At 36.2% G+C, this 18,365-nt stretch overlaps 4 protein-coding genes across 7 annotated transcripts; 1 reads left to right on the plus strand and 3 right to left on the minus strand.

Moving 5' to 3' along the window:
- Positions 1-4,174, minus strand: LOC147867735 (branched-chain amino acid aminotransferase 2, chloroplastic-like). 2 transcript variants are annotated; one of them, XM_087315532.1, is made up of 10 exons: positions 4,049-4,174; positions 3,856-3,944; positions 2,173-2,347; positions 1,907-2,083; positions 1,457-1,588; positions 901-999; positions 676-792; positions 480-575; positions 267-379; positions 1-171 (listed from the first exon to the last, which is right to left on the minus strand). In XM_087315532.1, exons 1-10 carry the CDS (start codon positions 4,142-4,144, stop codon positions 57-59), a joined length of 1,209 nt encoding a protein of 402 aa, XP_087171658.1. In that variant the 5' UTR covers positions 4,145-4,174; the 3' UTR covers positions 1-56. The 2 variants fall into 2 exon arrangements, with proteins under 2 accessions (XP_087171658.1, XP_087171659.1); XM_087315533.1 differs by lacking the exon at positions 1-171 and having other exon boundaries at positions 269-403.
- Positions 4,175-8,716: 4,542 nt separating this feature from the next.
- LOC147867736 (small ribosomal subunit protein uS8z/uS8w) lies at positions 8,717-11,410 on the plus strand. The gene is made up of 4 exons (XM_087315535.1): positions 8,717-8,805; positions 9,087-9,236; positions 10,419-10,579; positions 11,164-11,410. Exons 2-4 carry the CDS (start codon positions 9,104-9,106, stop codon positions 11,260-11,262), a joined length of 393 nt encoding a protein of 130 aa, XP_087171661.1. The 5' UTR covers positions 8,717-8,805; positions 9,087-9,103; the 3' UTR covers positions 11,263-11,410.
- Positions 11,411-12,860: 1,450 nt separating this feature from the next.
- Positions 12,861-14,422, minus strand: LOC147867737 (uncharacterized). Of its 3 annotated transcripts, none has more exons than XM_087315539.1 (5): positions 14,336-14,422; positions 14,156-14,196; positions 13,553-14,015; positions 13,398-13,455; positions 12,861-13,319 (listed from the first exon to the last, which is right to left on the minus strand). In XM_087315539.1, the coding sequence occupies exons 1-5, from the start codon at positions 14,393-14,395 to the stop codon at positions 13,186-13,188; spliced, it is 756 nt and encodes a 251-aa protein (XP_087171665.1). In that variant the 5' UTR covers positions 14,396-14,422; the 3' UTR covers positions 12,861-13,185. The 3 variants fall into 3 exon arrangements, with proteins under 3 accessions (XP_087171665.1, XP_087171664.1, XP_087171663.1); XM_087315538.1 differs by having other exon boundaries at positions 13,398-13,452; positions 13,553-14,036; XM_087315537.1 differs by having other exon boundaries at positions 13,553-14,036.
- A 65-nt stretch (positions 14,423-14,487) lies between these two features.
- On the minus strand, positions 14,488-17,296 carry LOC147867738 (protein PAIR1-like). Its single transcript, XM_087315536.1, has 6 exons — positions 17,135-17,296; positions 15,686-15,926; positions 15,254-15,425; positions 15,019-15,153; positions 14,838-14,890; positions 14,488-14,706 (listed from the first exon to the last, which is right to left on the minus strand). The coding sequence occupies exons 1-6, from the start codon at positions 17,227-17,229 to the stop codon at positions 14,488-14,490; spliced, it is 915 nt and encodes a 304-aa protein (XP_087171662.1). The 5' UTR covers positions 17,230-17,296.
- Between the last annotated feature and the right edge of the window lie 1,069 nt (positions 17,297-18,365).

The raw sequence follows: 18,365 nt of genomic DNA on the forward strand, positions 1-18,365 counted from the left end.
TGAATCTATTTAATGTGCAGTTTAGGGTTTACCACTTTACCATCTACAAAAAGAGTTTATATCTTCATCATCCACCCCATTAAATCATTTGATTTGCCCATCTGGATGCTAGTTAATGCCTCATACAATTCCTGTGAGATTTTGCCCAATCCTTCATTTGCATAATGTAATCTGCATTCATATAAGCAAAAAGAAATACTCTTGACAATGCTTCATTTGTGTGATGTTTACATAATATTGAAAATTCACTGAGAATATGTCAATACCTTTCTCCGTGGAGTAAAATACTACCAACAGGAGAGACAACAACCGCTGTTCCTGTGCAGAACACTTCATCTGCATCGCGAACTTCATTCACATCAATTGATCTCTCGTCAACCTAACATTTTAACTTGTAAATGAGCTGTGAAGGAATAGATATCAGCATTATAAGAGTTTTCTTTGTTTCAAGCCAAATGGTGTACAAGAATTGTCTTCACCTCATAGCCTCGACTAATCGCCAGTTCGATGATGCTTTTCCTGGTTATACCAGGGAGTATAGTACCTTTCAGTTCTGGAGTAGCCAACTGATTTCCCTGGATTGACATATAACAGGTTGATTAACCAAAACCAATCAATCAAAACTGCAAAAATCATGCAAGGTAAAACAAAAGGTGCCGATAAGAAAAACAACACCTTCACAATGAAAATATTGCAGGAGGACACTTGTTCTAGGTATTTGTTCTCTAACGCATCTAGGTATATAACATCAGAAAGACCTTCTTGTTTTGCAGAACGCTGTGTTTTCAATACCTGTGCCCGTTTCTCATCTAATCATTGTAAGTATATTGCAATCTAATGAAGATATATGATTTCATTGTTGAAATATTATTACAGTTACTGCAGTTTTCTTCTACTTACAGGTGCATAATTGCCCACAGTTTTCACTCCTCCTGTCCCTCCGGGTGTTGCCCGGTGGTAAGTATCTTCAACCTTCAAATGAATAGGTGAAAGGCCTTCCTGGAAGATATAAAAAAACTTAAGGCTATATATCCAAATCAAACTAGCATTATTACACAATATAAATTGAAAAACAGTAACTTAGAAGGCAAAGTGTTGAACTACTATTGCACAGAAGTTTATAATTGTTTGATATTGATGCACTTCACCCCTTAATTTTGGTTATTTGGCATCTAAATTCTCAACAAACCATGAAATAGCCAAAAAAATTCAGAGATACACAATAAATCAAAACATTCAAAAATGCACAATAAATCATTAGAAGGGAACAAAACATTCAGAACGGCACAAAGATATATATTTTAAATTTAGAAATGACAAAGATCTCTGCCACACAAGCAGTCATACACTAAACATAATATCATCCATTCCTTTTATAGGACCATTTCTTTTGCTGAGTAGTGTAATTATATGTTGTAGGGTGCAATGTTTTAGCATCCAGCAAAACAAACAATACCTTGAAATAAGTGCCAACTGGGGCTACAAAAATCACAAAAGTATACTCTGGGGCAGGTGCCACTCCAAGAACTACACCGGACCCCATAAGCAGAGGGCGAATATAGAGAGATCCCTTCCCAGGTGGAGGAATCTGTAAAATAATGACTGAAAGAGTTACTGTTCACTTCAAATAAGAAATTATTGAGCATATAAGCACTCTGACACACTAAGTAAGAGAAGGGAAATATTCTGAAATCCCCAAGATTTTCTTGAATTTCCTCAAATGTTCTTTTTCAACCGCCAAATGAGCATTTATATGCTGTTTAAGAAATCATATGTGCTGATTAATTCATTCCCTTCTTTCAGGGTCGAACAAAGGCATTGGGGGAAATAACAAAAGATGAGGGGTATCAGAGAATAAAGAAGAACTCCATGGAATTGTCAGAGTTTTCCAATAAAATATACACACCCAACGCTTATTGGCCAACACAGTTTGCTTCACGGCTTGCACAAATTGATCAACTGAAGGAGCAGGCATGCATAACCTCTCTGCTCCTTCAATCATTCTCATCGCATTCTCCTCTGGACGGAATAATAAGATTTGTTCGTCTTCAGTACGATAAGCTTTGAGGCCTTCAAAAAGACCCTAAAAAAAAGTAAAATAGAAATATCAAAATATTAAAAATAAAAAGATGTATTGTGGCATTAGAAAAAATATTTCTTTTTTGTAAAAACCTGTCCATAGCTCAGAATACCAGCAGACGGGCTCAGATTCAGGGGACCAAATGGTTGTATATCTCCTTTCTCCCATTCACCATCCGAGCCACATTGTGACACAAACATGAAATCGGTTTCATGGTAGCCAAATCCCAAACTGTCCCAGTCAATTTGTGGCTGAGAATCCTTTTCCCTGATCCCAGTAGTCTAATTTACTAACATTATCTACTATCAATCCCCTTCATGTCATTAGATTCTACACATAATGCCACTTTACATAGCAGATAACAAATGCCATTCTCAGTAAAATAAGTTCATAATATTGCAGTAAGAGCCACTCTAACTAGTTTAGTCCCCAAACCAAAACACCAAGCTGCATTTCGACTGATATAGAACTGAGAGCTATTATTGGAAATTTGTCAACGTGAATGAAGAAGAAAATTCCTTTCCAACTGCATGAGCTGGGCGGCATTTCCATTCAAAATCAAGACCATGGCCCAATGGAGTTAGTTGAATCGGTAATCAAGGTTGGAAAGATATCATAAACCATATGGAGACAAGAGAGGCCATGGATGAAAGGGATGGCATGATGTCTGCTAATCATAGTAGGTTCTAACACAAAGATATGACTATGGCTTCTTCACAGCAGACTCACCATGCTGAAAATGACCTAACCTTTTGCACTTAAATAAACATTGGGAGAAGAAGAAAACTAAACTTTATTAGGCACACAGAGTCCAAATTAAAGAATATATTCCAACAAGTTCACAACCTGCGCACCTTCAAGGAATCATGCAATCTTGTCAAAAGCAATGACACAATCTTTGCTGAAATTTCTGAAAAAGTTCAATTTGAGTGACTTGGTGAAGAAATCCTACAGTTGCTCAGTAAATTGGATAATCTAATCCACGAATAATCCAACAAATCTCATTCGCGAGATTGGTTGGATTATTAGGCAGAATCCATATATGTGGGTATCCTTATGTGTGGGACGTTGTATGACGAAAACCTTCACAGTGTGGAGCAACATTGCGTTCACAGGCACTCCATTGTTAATCTCAACCATGCATTTTGCTTACAGGATAGGATGTGACATCTCTATAACAGCGTTGTTCCTAAGACCAAAGAGCACCACGTTTTCCAGTGTACAAACCAATTACAAGGTATGTTGGTGTTTCCATGGTCTCTTTAGGAGAATTTCTCCCCAAACCTCAGATGATGAAATTGTCTGATAGAGATGACTAGGAATATTTCTACTGGAGACATGTGCAGACATATAGAGGTCCTGCTAGGGGGCAGCTGCACATGATAAAAATTACCTTTGTAAACAACCTCATACAATGGATACTTTTGCATAGATATTTGTCTCAAGATTTAGGATTGGCACTACATCAGATTCTGATTGTTCTGGCTGTTTGTAGATGTTAATATGGCATTCCATTCCATTCCATTTCTCTCTCATTTAAACAATACACATCATCCTATGATAGTGTTCATATGCTGATGCGCCTATATTTTACATTGTATCATCTGCCTTGCTCGCATCCTTGGACCCTATATAATTGTATTTTGAACACAGCCTGATTGCATAGGGAAGCTACAGTGTTTAGATATAGTTCAATTTTGTTTTATTTTAGCAGCCATATTTCTACGAGTCTCCCTCCCTCCCTCTTTCTCGCCCTCTCTCTCTCTTTCACGTACTGCGAACTGGTCACTGCAACGCCTCGGATAGAACTCAAACTTTTGGATTTTACTGACACTCTTGGGATGAACAGATTCCGATCATGTTTCTGTATTCCAAACCAATCAATCTTAATGTACAAACACTGCAGACACAGACGCACAGAGGAAGAAAAGAACGCATTTCGTAAAAGATTAAGAAGAGAATGTATACCTGGAAAGCAAAGCTATGGCGGGAAGGAAAAGAGGTTTTTTTGTACTCTGACATGGAAGGAGCGATCCCATGAAGACCAAACGAAGAAGACGCCATAGTCTCGCTTTTCTCTGTCACTGTCACTTCTCTGTCTCTCTCAATTTTGAGAACGCTTTTGAGAAAATGGAAATTCCCCATAATACCCCTCCCACGTATTTAACAGTAATTACCCAAAAAAATACCCCTCTCTCGTACTTAATCGTAATTCCTGAAATACCCCCTTGGATTTAAAGAGTAATTCCTGAAATACCCCTCTCCCCCACTATATAATGATCGTTCCTGAAATACCCCTCTTCTATATTTAATGGTAATTATTGAAATAATGAGGATAAATACCAAACTACCCCATCCCCACTCATGTTTAAAAAGTGATATATATTGAAAGTGTGCCCCGCCATTTGCAAACATATTGGTACATTAACGAAAGGACATGTCAAGACAAATTTTGGTGCCAATTAGCAAGAAGGCGAGATGGTTGTCATGGATGATGCTTGATGGAATTTGGTGTCATGGGATGGAGTGAAGAAGAGTTTAGGTTTCATATTAGGGAGTGTAACAAACAGGATAATCTTCTAGTTGTTGTCATGTAGTTATTGTCTTATACAACTTATTAATGACGAGAGGATGAGTGGTGAGGGTGTGGGGGTTGAAGCAAATATATGAGGGGATGAGGAAACTTTATATTTTATGTGTGTAGTCATGGAAGTTTTTATAGTTGGTAAGGATGAATGATGGTGTTGACGGGGGATTGAAGCGCATGTTTAGGAGGGGATACACACAATACATTTATGCTATTGTTGTTTATACAGGTTTTAGGAGCTGAACGAATAGATGGGTGACGTAGAAATGAAGCACATTGTTGATGTGCAAAATGAAGAGATTAGGAGGAGTATCACGACAGGTTCAAAATGGTATAAATTGAGATAGGTGATGTGGTATTAAAGCAATTTGTCTAGTTTTTAGAGATGTGAGAATGGTGGTGGTATGGGCTGAAGCAAGGTTTGATGTGGGGGCATGTTTTAATTTCATGGTGATGATTGATGATGGCGGTAAGAATTGAAGCATGTGTCATGTTTTGTTGTTGTTTGTTTGATAGGACCTTCATGGTAATCGGTTAATAGGTGAGATGTTGGATGGGACTGAATGAAGCAATTTTTTATGTGATAAGGATAAGTGAAGACGGTGGGGGGGTCGAAGCCGATTATGATGAGTGGGTGAGGAAACTTGTAAACTGTTTTTGTGTTGTTAATACAGGTTTTGCGTGGACATTGACAAGATGCTAGTCGACGAGTTGGCTGATGTGGACTAAAGGAAGAATTTTTATGAGATAAGGATGAGTGAAGATGGTGGTGGGTCGAAATTGAATAGCACGAGTGGGTGAGGGAATTTTTATACTGAGTTCTGTTGATTATGCAGGATTTTAGTGGACTTTGGCAAGATGCTGCAACATGCTAATCGCCGAGATGGTTGAAGTGGACTGTATGAAGCATTTTTCTTGTTATGAGGATGAGTGAAGATGGTGGTGACGTCGAAGCATACTATAGAGAGTGGGTGAGGAAAACTTTAGATTAACTGCTTGTGTTAATACAGAATGTTTATGGATAGTGCCAACTTATCAAACAATTATGTGGGTTAAAAAAAGACAAAGGCTTCACATGCTTATAACACTGGACAATGGAAGTATGCAACCCACAATCTTTAAACCAGGGGGACATATAGTTTGCATTCAGTATGGAGGCCTTGACAATCTTCTCGAGGCATCAAACAAAGAGAAAAACAGAGGGTATTGGGATCTTGAATGGAACATCCCTCGAGGACTCCCAGAACGGGTGAAAGAAGATGGCTATTTACAGCCTGCAACATGTTATGGAGATTGAAGGTTCTTGATTGCATAACAAAAGGGTATAAATTGCATTTTACCTCGTTTGGTAGACCTTTGTGGAAGCTTTTTATAGAACAATTTTTAGATTGATTGTTTACTTTACTCTATGCTGGAGTCAAAACTTTTCATCAAAACTTTTGTTTTTTCAACCAGCATCTTATAAAGATGTTTTGGGGAAATTTTTGTATGTTGTTATGACTTTTCTAAATACTAATGGAAGTATACTTTCTTTTGACAAAGGCACCAAACTTGTTCCGTTGCCAAAATATGTTCTTGCAAATGAAAAATATTAGTATTCGTTCCAATAAGTCTTCTGCCATATTCTACCAAATATGTATCCAATACTTTATGAGCGATCTTAGATGAGGGACATGCCCAGGAAAAATGAAAGGAATAGATTGAAACAACATCCATACAAACTAAAAGAATACTTTGAACTTGTTGGGTATTTGGTATAGTACCCCTTAATATACAACAGAGGAGAATGTATTCTAGGTATCCAACTTTGTGAAGAATCTTTTAAACATCCAAACATAATCGAAATCAATTTAAAAAATGTGTCTCTTGTATTAGAGACCTTAGTTTTAAATCGTCAATAAAGTTAATGAACCAAAGGCTAGCTAATAACAAAGTTGATTACCACTAGCAATAATTTGATGTTGCTTTTAGAATGGTGTTGGGTAACACAATAATCAATGTGTATTGGAAGCAATGAGAACAACATTTCCAAATCACATAACCGATGTCTAATGACAATGATACATGATGTTACTCAATAGGAGCACTACAACAAGTGGATGCTAGACATAACACTAAACAAGGTGTTCAAATACATTGCACATGTGCACGTTTGAATGAAGCATGATACAATATTGGAGTTTGAAAAAGATTTATGGACATAACTACAAAGATGATTTGCAATAATAGTAGGATGTCAATGATACACGATGTTACTCAATAGGAGCATTATGACAAGTGGATGTTGGACATAGGACTCTACAAGGTGTTCAGATACATCGCACATGTGCGTGTTTGAATGAAGCATGATGCTATATTGGAGTTTGAAGAAGATTTATGGACATGTCACATGACTATGAACATGATTTGAAACAATACTAGGATGTCAAGAAGAAACAACATTGTGGATCAAAGGAAGAGAAATCGAAACAAAGCAACAATAAAGACATAAAAGAACAAACAATCTCCGTGTTTAGCAACTTGAGCACGTGGAATACAAATAAAACTGAAAGAGATCGACTCAAAGCCAAATAAATCCTATCACAACTCATGCACGTGGATTACAAATCAAGTTGAAAAAGATCGTGCTTGGAGTTTATTGATCGCATACTTTTAATGGTATCACACATAGTACGTAATGTTCGTGTTCGTTAGCCCAAACATTCATTTTCATACGTATGCAAACGAATGCGTATGTTATTAAAACATTCGTATGTGTGTTTTTTACGCTTTTTACCTTAATTGTCTTACTCTAAATAAAAATTACCTTATAATAAATAATGAGTGCAAAAGTATGGTATCTACCATACTTCGAGGGGTTATTTCTTATGCGAATGATAAGAATGTTCGCGGATGCGAATGCACGAATGGTTATGCTTCATACTATGGTATCACACAACCTATCGTAACACCTTAAGGAAGTTCACGCTTGTCAACAACTTCTACTGGCATCGAGTGTTGAAGATTTACAATTAATATTTTATTGGATACTTGGGCAAGTCCATGTTCCATAAAACATGCATTTGCCACAATATTAAGTATTGCGATGTAGCCAAACGTGATGCCTTTGGCCTTAATTGCACTTGGAGGATGATGGATTTGCTTACTTGATAAGAAAGGATATAACTAACACGAGAGGATGGTTGTACACCTTTCCCAACTCTACAAGACAAGTGCACGCTATTGTTTAGGAGACCCACAAATAAATATGTCTCAAAACATTGTCATTGGTTTGTCTTTGAAAGCTAGGAGATTAGTTATAATTATTCAACTTTTGATAGATTTTTAACTTGCAATAAGACGTCACAAATTCAACAATGATCGTGTGAGATATTTAGTAGGTAATTTGCATGTGAGTTCATCACATTGTTCATCAAAATATAAAACGGAGAACCGAAAGTATTGTCATACCATTTATTGTTCATATATCATCCATCTAAATGTGAATAGACTACAAGAAAAATTACCATGTCATTGTTTTATATCCAAACTCATAAAGCTACCAACCATGTCAACAATAAGCTTTGACCAAATGTGCATGCAAACATGAATAGAGAACCCAAAACATTGTCGTTACAACCAACTATTCACTACCATGTTACAATCACATCCTTATATATTTTGTCCATCTAACAGATCCAAAACATTGGCATGCCATGTCGAGCAACCCACCATTGACAACTATATCAGCACTTGGTCCCTACCTCCGTCCACCCAATCTATTAATGAAGCTGAACTAGGTCATTTAATTTTTTTCCAACCAATCCTATTTCGCCATGTCAACACGACGCCCTTACGGGGGATCGTAAAAGAATGGCCATGGCCTTTAATTTGCAACCAATGCACTACTGACGTTTCAGCAAAATCGCTACACATATTTTGAAGCACTACTACCACGGCGATTGGTTTTGAGACCAAATCTGGATTGCACGCACATGACTGTTCTCCCGTCCGTCCGTCCAAATGTGAACACGAAAAACAAAGTACAAAGAGTAAGAGATCCACACGCATTCGCTCTTTTCTTTTCTCTCTTCCGCCAAACCCTAGTTTTACTCCGTTTCTTCTTCTTCTTCTTCGCCGTTTCCTTTCGCCTTCGCAGGTAAGCTATGGAAAAACACATGTCCGAATCTTGATATTCTGGTCTTGTTTTGTTTTTTTCCACTGTTTCCCCCTCTTCTTCTTCTTCTTCTTCTTCTTCTTCTGATATTGTCTTGTTAAGGCACGAACTCACAGTGTGGAGCTTCTACGATCTGCACAGTTTTTTGTTTCTGTAATTTTGTCAGTCTCGTCTTTATTTTTTCTGTGTTGTTTTCTTTATTTTATTTCGTCAGTTTCCAAATGTTCAAAATTCATTGCGTCTGAAGTTTTTTCCATCTGTAGGTCTTCCGTTGGAGAAGATGGTGCGTATCAGCGTCTTGAACGATGCGTTGAAGAACATGTATAATGCCGAGAAGAGAGGCAAGAGACAAGTCTTGATCAAACCTTCTTCGAAAGTCATTATCAAGTTCCTTACTGTCATGCAAAAATTCGGTATGTTGTAATTCTCTTTTTGTCTCTAGTTTTTGTTGCCTTTGTTAATCGTGCTTCTGGACTTGGACATTTCTTGCTTTTGAGAAATAAGAAAGAAATATGAAAATTGTGATTTAATTCGGGTTTGTTTATAATTGGATAAGTATTTGAGTTTGTTTAACACATAAGCAGTAATGAGTTTTATGATTGTATGAAGCTTATGTGAGCTTGATGATCCCTGACGAATTCTCAATCTTGTTTGAACTTGATTTCTGTGATCTTGATTATCTCTAAAGAAATATGCGATTCTTGATTGATTTGAGGTGGATTATACCCTAGGAAATGTGAAGCTCTTTTAGATGGATTATGCATCACTCAGAATTCAAGCTTGCTTGTTCAGGAACTATGAGATGTACTTGAGCTTGATCTTATATACGAGGAATGCAGTTTTTTTATGAAATTTACATAAAAGTCCTGTTTTTGTTTAATCTCTGTAGACCCGAAGAAGTCTAGAGTTCTAGTTCTCTATTTACCTTGAGTATTCCTGAAGATGTATAGAAGTACTTAACTTGAGTGTTGCTTGAGTTTATCTGAGAAAGGAAATGTAGTCCTTGTTTTTATGAAGCTTGGTTATAAATGAGGAAATGTGATATTGCTTTGTGAAATTTATCATATTTCTCATTCTATCAAACGCTTGGATGATATAAAAGCTTCTCTTTTTGGCTGAAATTTACTTAAATGGCAAGAAGTATCTAGCACTTGTTTTATTGAGCCTATTTACACCTGAGTATTGGAGCTCAATTATAGCAAAATAGTCTTTCTGGCCGGGCTTGGTCACCTGGGGACGTGAAACACATGTGAAACATTCACCTGTGTCTGAGTTTGGTTACACATGAAACGGGGAAATTTTGTCTGGTTTGAGTTCGTTTACAGAGAAGTGGAATAGACTGTTACTGTTCAAACTTTAATATACACAAGGAGAGTTTGATATCCTTGTCTGGTTTTGCCTCAATTTTACCGAGGATTTTTTGAAACTGTGGTCATCGCTTAATTATAAATGAGAAAATTTGATCTGAAAAGTTTTGTTTTGCCTTTATTACGTATATTCTCGTTGATGCTATTTTCACATTGATTAAATACATTGCAACTGTATTCCAAGTATATTATTATCATAAAGCGATTGCATTTGAACTGTTTGTTTAGGTTATATCGGCGAGTTTGAGCTCGTAGATGATCACAGGGCTGGAAAGATTGTTGTGGAATTGAATGGAAGGTTGAACAAGTGTGGAGTAATTAGTCCTCGATATGATGTTGGTGTTGCGGAATTAGAAGCATGGACTGCTCGCCTCTTGCCATCGAGACAGGTTTATTATCTGCTGCTAAACATCATTCAGGATTCTAATTCTTTTATAGTGTTTGTTGACAATACTCTTCTGTTTTGAAATTTGCTCTTCTCAGTGATCCTAAGATATCTTTCATACATCTACTTCTGTTTTCTGCCATTTAGATATCAAGCAGATTTGTGCTCAAAATCTTGTAGGAGTCTGTGTGTTTGTTGCTAGGGCATTCATATCAGAAAGCTGAATCCTTGTGTTACGTTTAATAGTGTGAACTTTTTCACTCGATCAACATATCAATTGTTTTAAAAGTTGCTTCATTTCAGACACATTTTATGATCTTGATGATACAGTTCCAACTTTTAGTGAAGTTTAAACATCTTGCCTACAAACTGTTACCTATATATTTGTATAGTGGATATCTTCTAACTGTCAGTCCTGTAGTTTCTTTTGGTTGGATATATAGTCCTGCCTACATACTGTTCTAACCTATATTTCTATAAGCGCTGTCACGTATCAATCCTTAACAGAACTTTAATTTCAGTTTTGGCTCATGTTCCTTCTTGGAACTTGGAAGAAAACTTTTCTGAACTTTTGATTTTGTTTTCCAGTTTGGACATATTGTCTTGACTACATCTGCCGGTATCATGGACCATGATGAAGCACGTAGAAAGAATGTTGGTGGGAAGGTTCTTGGGTTTTTCTATTGATGATAAAGGAAAGACTTTTTAACATTCGAAATCACCCTCATGCAGTATGTATGTTACATCTAAGATAGAGAGAAGACATACTGCCAATTTTTTTAGGGGATAATTTTTTGAGCATCAATTCTCTTTAATGTTTTAACAAGAATTTGCTAATGTCTTCTTGAATCTTAAAATATGTTCTAAGCTTATAATTTTTACCTCGCAATCTGAGAAGTGGTCATGAAAATGGATTCTGCAATGTGATGATTGGTATCAAAAACCTATTCTGCAGCCTGCTAATTTGTCATGAGAATTAATTTTGCAATCTGATGATAGTTCAAGTGCATTTTGCAATGCTATAATCTTAATCTGAGTATGAATTAAGTAAGCAGTTGGATAATGATATAAATGGTTCGACCCAACTTGATTCCTTCTCTGTTGGTGTGATCTTATGAATGGTTTAGGAAAGGGCACTAATTCCTGGATGAAAAGTGGTAATTAGGTTAAAGTTAAGAATCTAACTGCAACTATGGATTTTGACCTGGAGTGTTATTTAACTACAATGTGTTTCATTCAAATCATATTCAATGTATCATTGTGATCAATCAATGTGCTGTTATTGTGTATATTTTTATGTTCAATGACATTTTGGAGGCTTATATCGTGAAACATGTCTCACTGGGTAGATAAAACACCTATCACCTCGTTAATTATCTGAATTTGGTTAGGTCTTAAGAATGCCAATTTCGTTTAGGGCTGCAGTGTGGATACTGAGTTGATGTGTCAGACAAATTAAAAACTTGATATTAAAGCTGTGCTTCTAAAAGTATTTGATCTTGGTGAAAGAGGTTTCTTTGATCGTTTTTATGCAAAACATGGGAGAACATCAGAGAACTGTGCAATTTGTATGTTGAAAAATAATTGCTGCAACATAATATGCGAACATAATACAAATACAGTACTATAATGAGCAGTCTTCCATGAAAAAGAGTGACACACTACATTACTTTGTCTTTGAATGTGATTGACACTGTGATACATCCGCCCCTTGGAATTTTGTGTGTTTGATGAAAGTCAAAATGTGGGTTTTTACTTTTAGTAATTTACGTGTCAAATATTTCCAAACATATGCCAAATTACTGTCATAACAATCTTTTTCAAAATGTGGGTTTTCAATATTTCCAAACGTATGCCAAATTACTGTCATAACAATCTTTTTCAAAATGTGGGTTTTCAATATTTCCAAACGTATGCCAAATTACTGTAATAACAATCTTTTTCAAAATGTGGGTTTTCAATATTTCCAAACATATGCCAAATTACTGTCATAACAATCTTTTTAGTGATTTACATGTCAACTAAAGGGAAACCTTAAATCATGTGAAACGTTGGCAACTAAGGAAAAACCTATCCAGGAATGCATAGGCTAAACTTCTCAAGATTCACCCAGAAAAACCTAGTCACCGCTAAAACCTTAGAAAGCTTATCTTCTAGGCTAACCTCAAATATCTCCATTACAACAATAGAAAGTTTATCTTCGAGAACCACTTCCAGGTTTAGCTGAAAATAATGCCGCACAGTGTGTAGAGGGCATGCATACACATCAATTATTGAGATCCAAAAACACAAAAATCATATTATCAGCACAAACTTGATCCTTCAGGTGTGTGAGAATTATACAACACTGATGAAGATGAAAAGATAGGAAGAAAGATATGCTTAGATATTGATGACAGCAGGGTTTACCATTTCAACCCAATTACTGGCTCTCAATGGTATGCTATTATCAGTTTGCATAGGATGACTAGGAATTGACAGTTCCTACCCTCTGAAACACAGTTTTACAGGACACATTAACGTCCCGTTGTTTGAGAGAGTACAATATATATTTATTTATTTATATATGCATTTTAATGTATACTTTAGCAATGAGTTGCCTAATCATATTTAGCCAGAGCAAGAAACTGATGAGGACGATTGCTGTCTTTTCCTCCTAGCTTTGATCATTTGCTGGCGTATCTTAGCTTGAATCTCATCATCAAGGTTTTCATCAACAGAACTTTGGGCTTGTGCGGAGATTCCTGTAATTAATGGCAAAGTTACCTAAAGAGGAAGGTTTAATTAAACCACAAATGCATTATATAAAATCTTATAATTACCTCGTTCTACTGTTTCCTCTTCCATTTCGAATGTTAGCACACTGATCGAATTTTTCTGCTGTTGTAAAATTCAGAGAAACTCTAGGTTAATCGAATTTTCGAATGTATGTATATAAAGTCTTATTGAATCTCCTCAAAGTGGAAAAACTCTCTACCTTTGAACTTGTGACCTTTGTTCTCATTGCAGCTGATGCGCTGTTTTTGGCCACTTGATGTTCAGGAGGAGGGCATTTTCTCTTGATTATCCATCCTTTTTCATCATGATTTATTGGAGAGAGATTACTTGAATCTAAATTGATCGGGCAGTCTGAAACTTTTCCTTTATTTAATCGTGTAGATGGTCTTGCACGTTTCTTGATAGCCACCTCGTTTTTTGATTCCATTTGCTGAGAACTAGCTGATCTTTTGTATCTTCTTTTAGGTTGCTTTGATGAATCTAATTTTTCTTTCATTAATGAGTTTAGTTTCAGAGTCTTTGACATGTCTGTGTTTCCAAGCTTAGATGTGTCGTTCACAAGCATTGGTGAGTCTTTGGAAAGTATCTGCGTGTCCTTCTCAGGCATTGATGAGTCTTTCCATTGCTTTGATGAGTCTTTCACTGGCTTTGATAAGTCTTTCCTTGGCTTCGAAGATTCTTTTCTGTATTTATATCACCAGCCTCTTATAATTAGAACACAAGATCTTATGCAATGTACTAGGAACTGACCTTAGGTACGATGAGTCAACAATAAAAATAGCAAAAACACTCCCTCTCTTACCTCTGATTAGACACAGGCAACTTGCTTTTTTGTGACGCTACCTGTTAGTAAATTAGAACAGGGAAGTAACATGTTGGATCAAATGTAACTATATGTAGCATCAGATAAAGATCGTGATGTAATCCTGTGAAACCTCTAGTGATGGAATTATAATCTGTATACAGAATTAAGAAAGGTAACCTCAGCACCATCAACAAAAGCATATGGATTAATTCTATTCATTGCGGACCACCCTTCCATCTGTGTAGATCTTATACATTCACGTACTGTCTGGACTTTCCCAAATAACCAGTTTGAGCATTCTGAAACTCATAAGACCATTTCCATAATTATCACAATTCATGAAATCTTATGTAAGAAGGCACCTGTAACTCATCATGAATACAAGTGAATAAATCCGACTTGACCATTGTGAGATGTTGCATGAAAGCGGTTGGAAGCATCTCAAGCTTATTTGAGAGCTTTTCTAAGCTGGTTGCATAGTCTTCCTTTTCTGAGAGTTGCTTCAAACTTATGGTAATGGTCTCTCTAAACTTCTCTTCTTCCTTTAGCTAGAAAAATCATTCACCAGAAAGCATAATAATGATTTCTCTCAGCCATGTTGACCAGTGGAAAATGTGGTAGGAAACTGATAACCTTTCAAAGATCAACAGAAATAGCATGCTTGCAACGATACTAAGACCAAGAACTGTATGGAACTCTCTTGAAGCATCACTTTTTCCTTGATTCCTTCGGCTGTATGAAAAAACCAGAATATATACCACCATTGATCACTTCTGATAAAACAAAAGAATCGGAAATCATATTTCAATATTGAAGGATGCCTTTATATAAGAGCTGCAAATTGTCTGAGATTCACATACACTCCATGGAGGCGTTATTGGCATCTCTTGAAATCTTATGCAGATCACCAACTAAGGAATCCAGCACAGTAATGATTTTGCTTAGATCTTCAGTCAAAGTTTCTAATCGTTTTTCCACTTCCTTAGAAGGAAAACCTGAAGTTCATTTTCCTCTATAAATATCCATGAAAAACTGACAATGTAATGAACAATCATGAGTAGATTCATCACACAGAGAAAAATCCTTCGATCTTACTGTTAATAATTTCTGGTAAAGAGCTACTGTTCAATTTCTGGATCAGGTTAGTAGCTCTAGGTGCCGATAAGGCCAACTTCGTTGTTCTAACATTTCCTTCATCACGATCACATTGAGAAGAATTATGAGGAGGAACTCCTGCTATTGCTGATCTATTGCTTCTCCACTGCAGCTTCAGAAAAAAAGAAAGAAAAAACAGATGATGTTATAAAGAGCTTCAACGGTCACAAAATCAGAAAAAAAAAGAAAACGAATGTAATTGAAGAGCTCCAAAATTAAACATGAAGAATTTTTGGCTCACAATTACACATTGAAACAACCACTATTTACAAAATCAAATAGAGACATAACGTAATGAATTGACTGAGGAGCTCATACTCCTCGATGGAAAGGGAGAGGAACGTAAATCAAAGAAACATAACTCGTTCATACTTCTTCCAATAAAGAGGAGCAAGGCTCATCCTGTGAGATTTGAGAGAAAGGCTGAGAGAAGACATTGTTGAATCCTTGTGAAAAGGATTGTTGGCTTTGCGATCCTCCAGAGTTATATAAATGAAGTGGTTGAGGTTGTCTGTTAATTATACTATTTGGCTGAATAATTGCATTATCCCTTTGGTTATTATAACTAGAACTAGCAAATTTCCCCTGGTTGCGTCGACCATTATATGCAGACCTGCAATAATATAATGATTCAAGAGATGGGAATTACATCTTTTAAATCATTCAACAACTATGCAGATAAATTAATGGAACCTTTGCAATTGCAGAGAAACTAAACTGATTCCTTAGCTCAACTAAAGAGAAAAGATTGTACTCGATGATTAAAGCAAAAGGAAGCAAGACATTCAATGAAAAGGTACATCAATCCATGCAAAAGGAAGACAGAGATCAGTTTTGATCCATTCATAACAGAATGAAATCATGCACATTAAATGGTATCTTATAAATTTGCAGAGAAACTAAAAGGTTTCTCCAGATAAGCTAAGTCAACAGATCAAACACATTCAGTCAGTGCAAATGGAAACGAATGGCATCGTTTGAAGATCTCGGAAAAATGAAGATAAAGAGTGACCCCTAAGTCTGACAACCAGTAAATCAATCACTGTGAAAGGAATTAGCTGCAAATTCATCACTCCATCAACATGAGAAAATATTGAAACAAAACTAATGGCAGCTTTTGCTGATAAATGACATTCATTGAACCAAAATGTGTGCGTACATGTGTATATCTTCATTCAGAATAGAAGGAAACAAAGAATCATCGTTCCATTGACAAAACATATTATGTAGACGAAATTGCATCTTTAGCAGTTGAATTTTATATATGGATTTAGCAAGAATGCAACGTTGCAAGAGAGTAAATACAACTAAAAATGGCAACTTTTGCCGAGCTAATTCAATAAGTATTGTTGTACATTGGGAAGAATCAAGCTTTCCTCAGACGAAGAAAAATATACAATCAATGTTCCGATCAAAACCTGAAACAAAGAAATAGATCTTTCCATAAAACAACGCCTAAAAATCCAAATTAGATCTGTGTAAAATAGGAGTCTAGAAAAATACTTCTGTATAGCATAAAAAAATGATGTCTCCTAAGTAAAAGAAGAACAAAGTCTAAGCACGAACATAGGATACAAGAATATTTACAGTGAATTGATGTTGCTAATTAATTGACGAACAAATCCATCAGAGAGAAGAAGAAGGATGCACAATAAATCGTGACAGATAACTTGGAGCTTTGATGATGTGAAGGAATAATTGAAGGAAAATGATAATCCGTTAATTCGAAATTACCTGATGAATGCATACATTTAAGCCATACCACTATCATCATATACGGAAAAAGAGAAACTAACATTCGAGAGAGAGAAAACGAGATACCTGTCCTGATGCTGATGATGATATGGATTAGGGTAGACGGAGAGAGAAGCGAGGTCTGCTGGAGAAGGTCTGTTGATTCTGAGCTTGTTCGCCATCGCCGACAGATTCGTCTTCTTTTAGAGCTGAAGGAAACAGCGAGGAACGAACGGAAAACGAGAACACAACACCGAAAGGCTTTTCAAACATTTGAAATGGTTTTTGGCGTGGACGGCCAAGGCCCATTTCTGTTAATTTCGGCAAAAGGGCATTTCTGTAATTTCATAAATAATAGGGATGATGTGCATAATGCTTTTGCATTTGATGGTAGGCAGATAGGACTCAAAGTTAAAACTTATATCTATCAAAGTTAGAAGGCAGTGTTTCTTTTTCTTCTTCTCTAAAACAAATTATCCTTCGATTAGTTTTAAAAAGAGGCATATCACCTCCAATGTACAAAATAGATCGAAAGGAAGGAAAATATCCTTCCCAAGCTCGTCTTGTATAAGACAATGGCTAGCCATGGATCCTTCATATAAATGAGGTAAGAAAATGAATCTATATACATCCAAAGTAGCAAAAAACAACCGACAAACAGGGAGAAAACTTCCAAATTATCATACAATCTGTCAATCGAAAGATTGGAATGCAACTCCAAAGCTTCCAAAATAGTTATTTTTAATAGCAGTCCATAATCCGTATGTGTAGGAATATTATTGTTTTCAGCTTTTAATGAACTCATCAACCATGACCAAACGGAAGCAACGTTTTTTTCAACCAACATTATTTGACCCCGAAACATCCGCACACACCGTGCTTTCCGTAGAGATCAAACAACTATTGGAGCCAATCTATCCCACAACTCCTCCTTCCATCTCATAATAAGAGATGGAATTATGAAATTACCTCTAGACCATTGCCCCATGGAACAAAGCCTCTCCCACACTTTCATGAATATAATTGTGTGTTTTTACACAGAGAGGAGGGGGGAGGGAGGGAGAGGGAGAGATCGTGGTCTTCAAAACTACACGAACATGATTTCATATGTTTCATGGATATTCATATAATTATATTTGATGATGATTATATGCTTTGCCAATTCTTACAACCCTTGATTTGGTGGTAGATTTAATTGCAATAACAAAAAACAAAATACCCACAATGTCACATTAATAACATCTATCATATGTTGCTTGAAGATAGAGCTTGCTTACTAATTAAGGTATTGCCTATACAACACATTATATGTTATAGG

Source organism: Azolla caroliniana, unplaced genomic scaffold (genome assembly GCF_043228905.1).
Source record: "Azolla caroliniana isolate FFs.n. ecotype wild unplaced genomic scaffold, voAzoCaro1.0.p SCAF_2, whole genome shotgun sequence".
Lineage (NCBI taxonomy): Eukaryota > Viridiplantae > Streptophyta > Polypodiopsida > Salviniales > Salviniaceae > Azolla > Azolla caroliniana.